This window comes from Peromyscus maniculatus, chromosome 1 (genome assembly GCF_049852395.1).
Source record: "Peromyscus maniculatus bairdii isolate BWxNUB_F1_BW_parent chromosome 1, HU_Pman_BW_mat_3.1, whole genome shotgun sequence".
In the NCBI taxonomy this organism is placed as follows: domain Eukaryota; kingdom Metazoa; phylum Chordata; class Mammalia; order Rodentia; family Cricetidae; genus Peromyscus; species Peromyscus maniculatus.
In genome coordinates, this window is record NC_134852.1 from 117720618 (window position 1) to 117734133 (window position 13516).

The 13516-nt window shown below is 39.3% G+C and overlaps 1 protein-coding gene across 2 annotated transcripts in view; it reads left to right on the forward strand.

Moving 5' to 3' along the window:
• LOC102921805 (synaptotagmin-9) overlaps window positions 1-13516 on the forward strand; it is a 186117-nt gene that overhangs the window by 68001 nt on the left and 104600 nt on the right. For both annotated transcript variants that reach the window (XM_006991769.3, XM_076549814.1), the window contains exon 3: window positions 1376-1922. In XM_006991769.3, the coding sequence (XP_006991831.1) occupies window positions 1376-1922 (547 nt within the window). The remainder of the gene's footprint in view (window positions 1-1375; window positions 1923-13516) is intronic.

The window sequence follows — 13516 nt, forward strand, 5'->3', positions numbered from 1 at the left end:
TAAACTTGGATCTTAGAATTCAGTTAGAGGAGCATTTATGTAGCAGGTAGGAGGCCCTGAGTTCACTCTCTAGCACCACATAAAAAAAAGCAGTTAAATAACCAGCCATGTCTGTAATGATTGCTTCTTCCTCCTTATGAGGACCAATTCAGATGAGACAGGACTTAAGGGGAACTTTAGAAAAACTTCTAACTCAAGCTTAGAGGTGAAGACTAGAGTCCATTAGCAAAGTCTAATGTGCTAATATCAGCATCTAACCTTCCTTAATTTATCTCTAATTTATGGTCGCTCATCTTTAATTTCTTGTCAAGAGTGTTTCTTTCAGAAGTGAAACTTCTTGAGCCTAGAGAGATGGGTCAGCAGTTAAGAGTACTTGCTGTTCTTTCAGAGGACTGGAATTTGGGCCCAGCACTCATATTCGGTAGATCACAACCACCTGTAATTCTAGCTCAGAGGGTGTGAGCTTACGGCTTTCATGAACACCCTTAGACACATGTGCGCGCACACACACACACACACACACACACACATGCACATGCACATACACATACATAATAAATTTTTAGGAAAAAAACTCTCACTTGCTGATAACAAATGTGAAACAGCAGACAGCATGGTCTCTTTCCTGACAGAGGCACCATAATCCTTTGCAAGCATGCATACCCTGGTCCTATAAGTCTTTACAATAGTAAAATCTCTATTCCCACAATGAAATAATTTTATCTTAACGAGTAAGAATTTGTGTCTTTATAAAGCTGTAAGCCAGTAGTAGAAAATTTCATGTAATATAGAGAAAGCTATCTTTGGCTTGGTTTCTGAGGCTGTGTCTCACTTTCCAGTCGAGGCTGACTTTAACTCAGTGGTAAATGTTCCATCTCTGCCTCCCAAGTGCTAGAATTACAGGCATCAGCCACCACACCCAGCTTGAGTAAGATGCATTCTTTCTAACACAACACATAGCCAGTTGTTTCAATTTGGGGATATAATCTAAAAGTGAGTAATTTTCTTCTTAAAGAAGCTTGTTCATGCAAATCTTCACATACTACGAGCCAGATAGGCTCTAATGCACATTAGACCATTTAGAAAGTGCATGAAAACCTTTAAAACTTTTGGGTCACATGTGCAGAAGTTCATTTCCTGTTACCAAGCCTCAATTTTTAGCCTAAAGCTGTAGGGAGCATCTTTACTCACATTACTCACCTGATGAACATTTTCAGTTTAGGCAAAAAAAAAAAAAAAAAGTAGGGGGTGGACACAGACATGGACATAAGCACTACTCAAAATACGACAGCACACTGACATTCCAGGCACTAGTTTCTGAAAGACAGATAGCTAATGAGGTTATAACTCTGCTGTGTCTTGCTCTTCATTTAAGGCATAACTCAATCCGAAGACAACTGAACCTGTCGAACCCGGACTTTAATATCCAGCAGCTTCAGAGGCAGGAGCAGTTGACTGGGATTGGCAGAATTAAACCAGAATTATATAAGCAGAGGTCCCTGGACAATGACGACGGGAGGAGGAGTAACAGCAAGGCCTGCGGGAAGCTGAACTTCATTTTAAAATATGACTGTGACTTGGAACAGCTCATCGTGAAGATCCACAAAGCTGTCAACTTGCCCGCCAAGGACTTCTCTGGGACCTCAGATCCTTACGTCAAGATTTACTTGCTTCCTGACCGGAAAACAAAACACCAGACTAAAGTTCACAGGAAGACCCTAAACCCTGTATTTGATGAGGTGTTTTTATTTCCTGTTCCCTACAATGACCTTGAAGCTCGGAAGCTTCACTTCTCTGTGTATGACTTTGACAGGTTCTCTCGCCATGATTTGATTGGTCAAGTGGTGGTGGACCACTTCTTCGACTTGGCTGATTTCCCCAGGGAGTGCATCCTTTGGAAGGATATCGAGTATGTCACCAACGTGAGTCTGGCATTGCTTCATTTGGTGTGGAGGGGTTGCTTCTTGGTTTTCACAGCAAGACTGCTTACACATTATGTTATTTGGGAGCAAACTATGAAAGTGACAATGATACTGTTGTTTTAAAAGCTCTTTGTATCAATGGAGGGATAGGTTTTTAAACAGTATTGATTTTGATATAGACAAAAATCATTTGCTAAAACTATTAAGGAATCAGTTTTCCTCTTTCTTAGCTCTTCTCTATCAGTCCTCACAACACTTTCTTAAGAGCCATTTCAGTTTGTACTAACTGGGTCTCCACCTCCTGTTCACTGTATTCTACAGCTGAAAGTCCATTGCGTGATTGACAGCACCAGGTCCATGTCTGGACTCTCCTATTGGCTTAACAGTGCTTTCAGGACCAAATCCTTGATTTTAACCCTGAACTAGGAAGTGGTTGAGAAGAGTTAGCATTGTAATTTCAAACATGATACTCATTAATTAAAATTATAAGGGAGTCAGTCTGAAAAGAAGGGAGAACTGATCCACAAAAGGTCAATTCTCATGTCAGACTTAGGAGAGGCCAAGAGTCTACGTAGCCATGTTTACATTTCAAACATGGGATCCCATGGGATGCTTTTCCTCCATTTACATCCTTGTCACTCCCTGCTGAACTGCCCTAAAGCTCCAGACTCGGCAAAACTGGACTTTCTTGGGAAAGTGATGCTTTCAAGATGCCTGTTGAGATTCCCCGAGGCTACTCTTAGTGCCTTTTCTTGAGGCCAGTGGTGCCCTCTTCACCTTGGCATCCAGAGGGACCAAGTCACTTTCTGGCTCAGGTACAGATATAATTTGGGACTGAGCCTTGAGTGAGTCAGAGACTCACTGTGCCAAAGAAGGAGACCCCAAAATCTGTACCCCAGGACCAAATACCCACAAGCCACTCTTCAGCCCTTAGACATATTTGTGATCTGGGAACTTCCTCACACCTTAGTAGTTCTCTCCACGTGTCCTGAAGTACCTGTGCCAGCTCTGTCATGCTATCTAGGTAAGGAAAGTGTGGCCAAGGTCATGGTGGGCTCCATCTTCATGTTTGAAAGGAAGAGAAAGTGGAGAGAACAGCTGTTAATAAAGCTAGAGTGATTTGGGATATTGTGGAAGAAACAGACCTCTTCATTTTGAATAACATTTGTAAACTCAAAAATGGATGCTGAGGAGAGCAAGGATTATCTTCAAATCCCAGCTACCAAAATCAGGAGGCAACTGAGGAGAATTAAATGAATGAAATAGAAAGGATGTTCATAGTAAGATTGAGTGTCCCCAGAATAGCACCCCCTGGGGCATTTAACAAATATATATGGGTATAGAACCCAGCCATGATGATGAGCTCTGATGAGGTCTGATCTCAGGCTTGGGTAGGGAGGCACTGTTCACACCATCCAGACAGACTCTTTTGTAATGATCTGGCAAATGGAGCCGAAAACTAGCTAGAGAAGTTCTAGGTAGCTCAGTGGGGATCCTGGAAGTTGCCATCTAGGGGTTTTGTGGAGAGAGCAACAGTGTGTACACAGAGGCTGACCATAGTCCAGGTGAGGCAGGTCCATGGGGGAAAGGTCTCCTCAAAAAGGACAGGAATATGGTGTCAGGCTACAGAGACCTTCTAGCCATAAGATCAGTACCATTGCAGCCCTCTTCCAGAACTAAGAGTTTCTGGATCATTGTTAGAAAATTCTGGATTGCAGAAGAATTAAGAAGAATGTGTGATTCCTCATGAAGCATTTACCCAGGCTTTTGGATGGCCATAGGAGAAGGGAGGTACTATGAGTGGAATTACAGATTGTTTCATAATCTGCCTCGTAATTTTTAATGTGACTGTGTCCAGAAACTGAGAACAGAGATCTGAGATTCACTACAGCTTTGCTTCTATGATGTAGAAGCATGAAATACCCTGTGTATAATGTACACCAGCAGAACAATGAGAGAGTAGGTAAATGGGCAGGCATGAAAGAAGCAGATGAAGAAGAGAACAGACTCATACTTTTACTCTTGGTATTCTGTTGCCATAGTCCCTTCCACTATCCTGAATTTTACTTATATTGTGACACGTGTATGTGTGTGTTGAAGTTTTGTTCCTTCTTTTCATATCTCTTCTTTTATACTCAACATGAATTATGATATTTAACAATAGAGGTCAATGCAGTGGATGTGATTTGTGTATTTTCATTGTATACAATATTCCATTGTTCTAATATATGACAAATAAGCATTCTTTCTGGAAGAATTTTATCCACTGATTTTTATTTTATGGGTAAATGTGTTTTGGTTACATGTGTGTCTGTGCCTGGTACCTGTGAAGGTCAGAAGAGGGCATCATTGCTGGAGGTACGGGCAGTTAAGAGTCCCCATGTGGGTCCTGGGAATTGAACCTGGGCCTCTGCAAGAGCAGTAAGTGTTCTTAACTATGGAGACTTTGTTCCAGCCCCTTAGTATTCTTACAATGATGATGACATTCAGTTTATTAATTGTGGTTCAGAATAGCATAACAGAGAATGACTTTATGTTCGTCTGTTGGTTCTCAGTGCCACTGTTTTTTAGAGTGTATTCCCTGTTGAAGTTCAGATACAGTTGTTCAACATTTCCAAGTAGTTACAAGGCCCTTTCCACAGTGGCTCCTCAAGTAGGTCCCCTGCTGGTGAGATGTCACCATTTCCAGGGCTCCACTTTCTCACCAACTCTTGCTCTCCTCATGCTGGTTAGGGTGTATGTGTATCCATGTGAAACGCCATGACTGCTTTTTTTCTTGGCTGCCAAGGTTGATCATCTTTTTATGTGTTTATTTGTCATTCTGGCTTCCTTTCTTGTGAAAGGCTGTTCAGCACACTCTTCTGCTGCTTTCTCCTCCATGATGATCTAAGTTCTTTTTATAGTCTGTATGTAAGTCTATGTTAGTTATATGCACTATAGTCATCTGTCAGTTTATGGTGGTATGTGTATTAACTCTGTGGTAACTTATATTTGTAACAATTTTTATTAGTGTGTGGAGGGGTGAATGGGTACTTACATGTGTCAAGCATGGAGGTGAATGGACAACTCGGGCAGGGCCGGGGGGGGAGGGGGGGACTCGTTCTAGCTTCATAGGGCAAGGTCTCTTTTGGTTGCTCCTGTGCTTCATACTGTAGGCTAAGCTGGCTTTGAGCCTGTCTCCCATCTCCCTGTAGGACTGCTGAGATTACATACATGCTACCATCCTGCTTTTTACATGGGTTCTGGGGGTGGAACTCAGGTCTTCAGACTTGTTCAGCCCCTCCCTTTACCCACTGAGCTAATCTGTCTGGACTCCATGGTAACTTTTAATAGAAATTCTTATGCCTGATATTGTAAAATGTATCAATGTTTTCTGTTGTAAACTAGCATGGCTGTGTCTTCGTTAAGAATCTTGGTATGTTGTTAATATATTTCTCCATAATTTTCTATTGCAAGCTTTTGAGTTTGTAGGATTTGTTTGCTTGTGTTTGAGATAGATTTTTCACTATGTATCCCTGGCTGACCTTGAACTCACTATAGAGAGTAAATCAAGCTAGCCTCAAACTTGTAATGATATGTGTGCTTCTGTCTCCTGAGTGCTGTAGGTTCAGAAGGATGCTACCCTGCATGGCCAAAAGTTTTAAAGTTTTGACATCTTTATTTTCTGAAATTAAAATATAACTATATGATTTTCTCCTTCCCTCCTTGCTACCTCTTCTGTATACTGCCCCCACCTTTCTTTCTCAAATTTATGGCCTCTGTCCTACCTTTTAAATTGTTCCTATACATATGTATTTATCAAATGTAATTTCTGTCTTCCCAGAATAGTGTTTTTTTTTTTCATCATATAACAGAGGCATCTTGAATTGGTCTGCTCTGGCTGCCATAACAAGATCCCACAGGAAAAGCATCTAAGCAGACATTGATTTCTTACAGTTTTGGAGCCCAAGAAGTCTAAACTCAAGGTGTTAGCAAGGCTCACAGCTGATGGCACTCTCTCCCATCTTGCCTTCCCAACATCCTCACTGCTGAAGAGAGCCTGAGCACTAACCTAAGGACACTAGTTCCACCACGGAGCCCCACACTCAGGATTTCCTCTAAATCCAACCACTGTTCAAATGCCCCATCCCAAACTACCATTACACTAGAGGATTCAACTCCAGTTCATTTATGACACACCCCAGATTTATTCTTCTAGGTCGATATGGAATTTTCTGGAGTGTTTCCCCAGTGATGTGCATGGCAGTGCATGCTCTGTCATATGTGGATTTTCATTTAAGAAGAATCTGCTTCTGGATTCCTTTTCCTCTCCATTGCTCTGCTGCACTGCACCTTCACATTGCATAGTTTGCCAAATGCTCTTATTCCATAATGCACCTTATCATCTAAAAAAACAAAAACTTCTCTTGGTTTAGTTTTCACTGATACTTGATTTTTCACATAATTTTTAAAGCTGCATTGTCAAACAAAAATTCTTCCTTTTAGGATCTTATATCACTATATTTTAAGAACCAGATCACAGGAAAATAGTTTTTTAAAAGTTAGAATTTTCTCCCTTTCATTTTCAATTTGTCTTATCCATACGCTGATACAATTCTGTGGACTTCCCAGGGACTCTGAATCCTCAAATTCAATTGAAAATATTTTTTAAATGCATTTGTTCAGCACTGACATTACATTACATGTTTTGTCCTCGAGGGATTGGATAGAGCATTTGCCTAGCATGAGTAAATGATCTTGTCTGATTTTGGAGTGTGTGAAGTCTATGGAGCAGTTTAAGGCAAGTTCACATCTTTGCATTCACAGTGTTCTTTCCATTTATGTAAGCTTTATTTGAAGCCTTGCCTTCAGGATTTGTGGTTTTTCTACATAAAGTTCCTGCCAGGTCTTGTCAGATTTGTTGCTAGCTACCTATTTTTGTTACCTTAAATGATAACTTCTCAAATAGCATTTTATGACTATTACAGGTGTGTAAGTGAACATTTGTATGTTTCTCTTGTGAAATTCTTAATTCTTATAGGTGCTTCTGAATTTTCTCTGTAAATAATCAGTCATGTATGAATTATGATGGTTTTGCTGCTTTCTGGTCTGTACCTTTTATTTCTTAGTTTTTTTGGTTTTGTTGTTGTTGCTTAATGTACAAACTAGGATATCCAGTAGGGTTTGAACTAGTAAATATGGGGGCAGGCATCTTTGACTTGTTGCATATTTTAGATAGAATGTCTTTACATTCCTGTAGAGTATGATTTTTTTTTCCTAGAGGTATTGTGTGGGCACCTTCAAGATATCCAGGAGGCATTTCTCTGCCAAGTATGGTATCTCACACCATCAATTCCAGCACTCAAGAAACTGAAGCAAGAGAATTATAAATCTGAGGCCAACTTGAGCTTCATAGTTAAACCTTGTGCTAAATAAAAGTCTGTTTTTGTTCCTAGTGGACTGAGTTACATCATGAAAGGTTGTCCCTTTTTCAAATGCTATAACTATATAATCTACTGAAATAACTGTATTAATCTACTATGATGGTCCATTATATTGATCAGTTTTCTAATTTTCACTCAATCTTATATTCCTAGATTAATCCAAACTTGCTTTGATGTGTTACCTTTTCTGTTCACTGCTGAGTTCAGTTTGCTGATGTATCCTGCATTGAAAGATGTTGACTGGTACATGGAGTTCTCATGTGCTGTTCTTGTTTGCTCTGAAAGCAAGGTAGTTTTTACTTCATCACCTTAGTTGAAGGACTATTTTGGATCTTCCATTCATTCCTGCTTGGTGCCCCTGGAGGCCTCAGGTTTTTATTTCTCTCTCTCTCTCTCTCCATGCTGTAAAACCTCCCTTGGTGTTTGGCTTCTCCCAGGGTTCAGACAACAAAGGAGTGAGGAGAGGGAAACTGGGATGTCTGTTTCTTGGAAAGTCTGTAGACTGGCCATAGCCTCCAGTCAAACCCAACACTCCCAAAAGTGTCTTTGTTTTGAGGTTATTCTTTGAAGGCTACTTTTCTGGGAATAAAATTTAGGTGAATAAAACTCTGTTACTTTGATTTGGGGGATGTGAGGTAATTATTCCATTGTTTCCTAACTTTCTTTTTAAAGTCAATATTTAGTGTGCCATTTACTACTGCGTATGTCAGTTTTCCCTTTTATTGATCTCTAGATCTTCCTTTCCTTCTTAGTGTTCTATACTGTAATTACAACATTGCTATTAGGCATTTCTTTTTGTTTATCCTGATCAGGATTTAGTCCTGAATCTGAGTATCTTTTCTCTAATTCTGGAAAATTCTTAGCCATTTATTTTTTCCCATTATTTGACATTTTTGTACTTTTTAAATTTATTTGATCATCTTATTCCCCCTCAATATAGTTTCCATTTCTTTTATACATTCACATGCATACACATACATACATGCATAGCTATGTATACATTTATAAGTGTATGCATATATGTATGTATGTATTTTATATGTGGTTGCTTTTGTATTTTATTCCTTGTGGCTCCAGTTGAGATTTGAGCATCTCTGGCTCTTTTTCTTGGCATTTCTATTGGCTAATGACTCATCAGGTCTTACTGCCTATTTTATTTGTAGCTATAAAATTATCTAGCTTGAAACTTTATAAAAATGTGTGCATTTAAATACATTCCTCCAACCATGATTTGAGATTGAGTCTATAAGATGTAAAAGTGAACAGTTTAAAAAAAAAATCCTGAGCTTTAGAGATTTGGGCGGTTGGCAGTATGTGCTATTGGTTGGAAACTGGTTACAGAGATGCTTTTTTCCCCTCCTTTTTCTAGGTTAAGTCCAAGATAGGATGTATCCCAATATCTACCTGTTTCACTCATCTTTTAACAATGTGACCTGGGATTTGGAAATCTAGCTTTAAGCAGGACTGTCTCACGGTCCTTTGAATACCAGGAGCTAAACACTAGAGCACATTCCCCTCCTTCCAACCCCAGCTCCAGGGCTTACTTACTCGGTGGATTCATAGTTATTGTTTCCGGTCACTGAAAAATTCTATTTTTGCCTCATTAGCTGTGCTGCACACTTAGAAGAATTTTGTAAGCTAGTGTTACTTCTTATCTGGAGGGGTTTCTGTGAATACTTACCTTAATGCTGGAAACTGCTGTGATGCTTGAAGCTTCTTTAAAAAAAAAAAAACCTTATTTTTACTTACAGTAACTGAACACCATCTATTTATTATGTTTGTTTTGCCATCTAATAGAACTCTACAAATCCTACAATCTAATTTCTTCATTTGGCAGATGAACCTCAGATGGATGCCCCATTAAGAGATTCAGCCAGGGATTCATAGCTGAGTATCAGCTGAGTGTGGATTAGGATTGCTTTACAGCAGTCATTCTGTTTAGTTCACATGATGGGCTATGTTGGTTTACCTCTCTGTCCTCTTCGCCTGCTACTCCTACCAAGTTCTTATGCCCCATCTATAAGCTAAACTTTCTGTGTCCCGGATTGGAAAAAGTCTCTGATATTTGCTTTCAATGTCACTTTGTACTACCATTACATACACTGTTTTCTTCTGTTCATTTGTTCAGTTTTATTTCTTCCCTGGCCGACTGTGCTGTTAAATGCAAAAGCCAGGTTTAACTTGTTTCTGACTAGCACCACACCTCCAGAATAGTGTCTAAAAATAAGATATATAAGTTTACTTTCATGAGATAGGATCTCACTTTGTAGAGCAGGCTAGCCTAGCACTGGCAATCCCCTGCATTGGCCTCCTGAGAATTGTGATTGCAGATGTGTACCACATGATATTTCAAGTCTTTTATCTTATTAAGATAGTGAATAAAATGAAGTTCCCATGAAGGACTCATTTGGTGAGGCTCTAGGGATACTGGACTTGAAGATGTTATGTAGTGGTAAACCCATGAACCAATTAATCTCTGTTAAGTTTTATTCCTCTGGAAAGAGTGTGAACTTTATAAATACTCACATTGAAATAAAATTTAATCTTCATAATTTCCTGGGGAGAAATAAAATTGAAATTATTGAGTGCAAAAATGATGGGTTTTGCTCTCAGCCATGGAAACCAGTGCAGTAATAATATAATGGACATTGGTGGAGATTTTTCTTAGTCAAGAGAGAGAGGACAGTTCCTGGCAGGAGGTCAACATTTCAGAAAGCCTGAGTTTGGTGCTCATCAGGAACACTGACTACAGGCCCATGCACTTGACATTTATTACTGGCTCCAGGGCAAATAGGCCCAAGACACATCAGAAATCTCTTTCTTGGTGGTCTGCTTCTTGGCTGGTGGCTCAGAGGCTTTCTGTGATCCTCTCAGACTCTTCCTGAGAGAGAGTGTCACAGTTTCTCTCCTGGTGACAGTAGAAGTTAGGAGAACCCCTTTCTGCCAGCATGGATAGATTGTGTTCAGAAAGGGACATAGTATAACATAGGCCATTAAAAAAATTAATACTTTAAAGCCTATGTTTCCATTAAATTTTACTTACAAAGCTATTTCCAGCAATTTGTGGTAGCCAATTTGGGAATTCCCCTATATTTTCCATGAGCATCAGACCATTTACAGATTGAAAGAGGTAAGTATGTAATTCTGCCCAGACAGGAAAGGATGTAAGGGATGTCTAGTGTGTGTGTTCTGCATGGTTGAATACAGATGAAGTGGGCACACTCTATAATCAGAGCTTGCTAGGTGAAATGTGTATCATCCCATTGTTCTGCAAGTCACAAGCAATGATCATATGATTTCACAACTGTGTCATATCTAAGGGTATGCTGGTAGATAGTGTCACCAGGCTGGAGGGTAGGGCCCAGGGGAGTATAGCTGACATAATAGAATTTGCTGATTCTTGTGTTGGAATTACTGCCAGCAAACCTGATTTCAGTTTGCCAGTGTAACCTCACTGAAGGCAAAGTTGGGTGAAGATGCTGGCAATTGGTTTTTCTAGCTGGTTACAGCTGATAATATCAGCTCAGGATATCACCACATGTGGGACTAAACATTCTAAGGACTGCTTGGTTCACTGATGCGAAGGACTGGAAAGTCCTATAGACAGCCCTGGTTTGTGTTCTCTGCTTGGGAAGCCAAGTTCCATCTAAGTGCTTATCAGGATTCTAACCATTGCTGGGGTCTACTGAGCTGTGTCTGTGTGAGAATCCACTGAGTCTCACTCTGCATTATTTTTCTACTCATTACCCATCAGACACATAATCACTCTGCTGTTTGAACTACTTAGAGTGAGCAATGGCAGAAAGAGCTGTGGGATGGAGCTCTTGAAGCAAAGGGTGGATGAAGCTCCAGGCCTCTTAGAGATAGACCTCAAGAGCTTTCAAAATAGCATAATTATTGGAACAAAGCAAAGCATCTCAACCTGTGGCCCATGACTCTTCAAACCTTTCACAGGAATCACATATCAGATATCCTGCATGCCAAATATTTACATATGATTCATAATAGTAGCAAAATTGCAGTTATAAAATAAGCAATAAAAATAATTTTATGGTTAGGTTCACCACACCATGAGGACCTGTATTAGAGGGTCACAGCATTAGGAAGATAGAGAACTACTACTGTTTTAGATGGAGTCTGTAATGCAGACAACAGCATGTATAATGCATGCATATGCTTTTAAAATAATAACAAAAAACACTAGTTTAGAACTTAGCTAAATGAGAAGGACATTATCAGTCTTTTTTGCAGAATGCTGTATGTCCCTTGACTATCCCTCAAGTCTTTCCTGGAGTTAATCAATATATTGAAGTTCAGATTTACAGTTCCTTTGGTTTTTAAAATAATTTACCATATAGCAATAGGTTGCCTAGTTTTTCCTATTTTTGAAATTTATTTTAAAAACATTATATTATTTTGTAAACTATGTTAACTATTATGTTATTAGAATAATTGATGTTTAGGTACATAACCATAGTCTTTTGAACTTAATTGAATTTATTTGTTGTTGTGGGTTTTTGTTGTTTTTTTTTTTTTTTTTGAGACAGTATCTTGGAACACACACTGTCTTTGGTCTGACTGTGGAACTGAGATTACATTGAACACCTGATTCTCATGTCTCCATGCCCACAGTGTTGAGATTGCAGACATGAGCTTCCTTGTCCAGCTTTTATTTTCTGTGGTGATGTTTTAGCATCTGTTGTATGGCACACCATAACTTATGCAGTTGAATTACTAAGTATGTTTCTACTTTAGAAACTATTGCCATTATACATTCTTATGCATACTCCTACTAAATAGGAGGAAGAATTTGTCTAGTGAATATGTCTGGGAATGGTCAAAGAACATCCTTAAGTAGTCTGGCCAGTTTACAGTACTGCCTGTAGGATCTGACCTATTTCATACTGTATTCTTGCCAACACTTAGTATCTCTACATATTGTATCTAATAATTTGATCACAGATTGCTTGCATTTTATGCATTGACAATTGTAGCATATATAGATAGATAAAGACTATTTTGTTCATGTGTGTGTGTACATGTACATGATATGTGTCTACATGGTGTGTGTGTGTGTGTGTGTGTGTGTGTGTGTGTGTGTGTGTGTGTTCAACTGACAGCACATATGTATGATGGAGGGGGCAGTTGTCTACATCAGGAGTGTTTTCTGTTATCTACATTCTTTTTTTTTTTTTTTTGCTTTTGCTTTTTCGAGACAGGGTTTCTCTGTGTAACTTTGCACCTTTCCTGGATCTCACTCTGTAGCCCAGGCTGGCCTCGAACTCACAAAATTCCACCTGCCTCTGCCTCCCAAGTACGTGAGCCACCACCACTATCTACATTCTTATCTTTTCTCAGACAGGATGTCAGGATCTCTGTGAACCCAGCACTCACTGATTGACTAGCCTTTTTGGACAGTGAGCTCTAGGGATCTGCTTGTCTCTGCCCCTCCCCAGTTGTTAGGATCACAAACATATGTGAACACACTCAGCTTTTACATGGGGTCCAGAGATCCAAACCCAGGTCCTGATGCTTATGTACCAAACACTTTACCCACTGAACCACCTCCCCAGCCCCCATTTTGTTAGTCCTTTCCCTTCTGATTCTTTTGATGTCTCCTGTCACCCCATCTTTATTACTTGTTTCATTGTGTTTTCTAGGACTAGTTTCTAATCTTAAAAGAAATGCTTTGAAGTATTTCACCGTTAGGTGACATATCGAATTAGACTATTTGAAAGCCTGAGTGGACATGGAATTTTATTATATGACTTTTCTGAATTTATTGCACTAAGCCTAATTGTGTCTTTCATCTTTCAATGTTTTATATTATATGACTGTTTTCTAGTTTTGTTGAAAATTTGTTCATGGTCTACTGTTCTTCATAAACAGATACACATGACTCTCTCTCTGTGTGTGTGTGTGTGTGTGTGTGTGTGTGTGTGTGTGTGTGTGTGTTTTCCTGCCAGTTGGTTTTATAATGTTCTAATCTTTTTCAGCTATATTTGTAAATTAAAACCAGTGGTTTTACTTTCTTGATCTCTGTTCATCTAGTTGTATAATTTGGTTTTATATAGAATCCTTTAAAATTAATTGTAAAGCCAGACATTGTTGCACATCCATGTGATCCCACTACTAGGAAGGTTGAGGCAGGAAGTCAACCTGAGTCACATA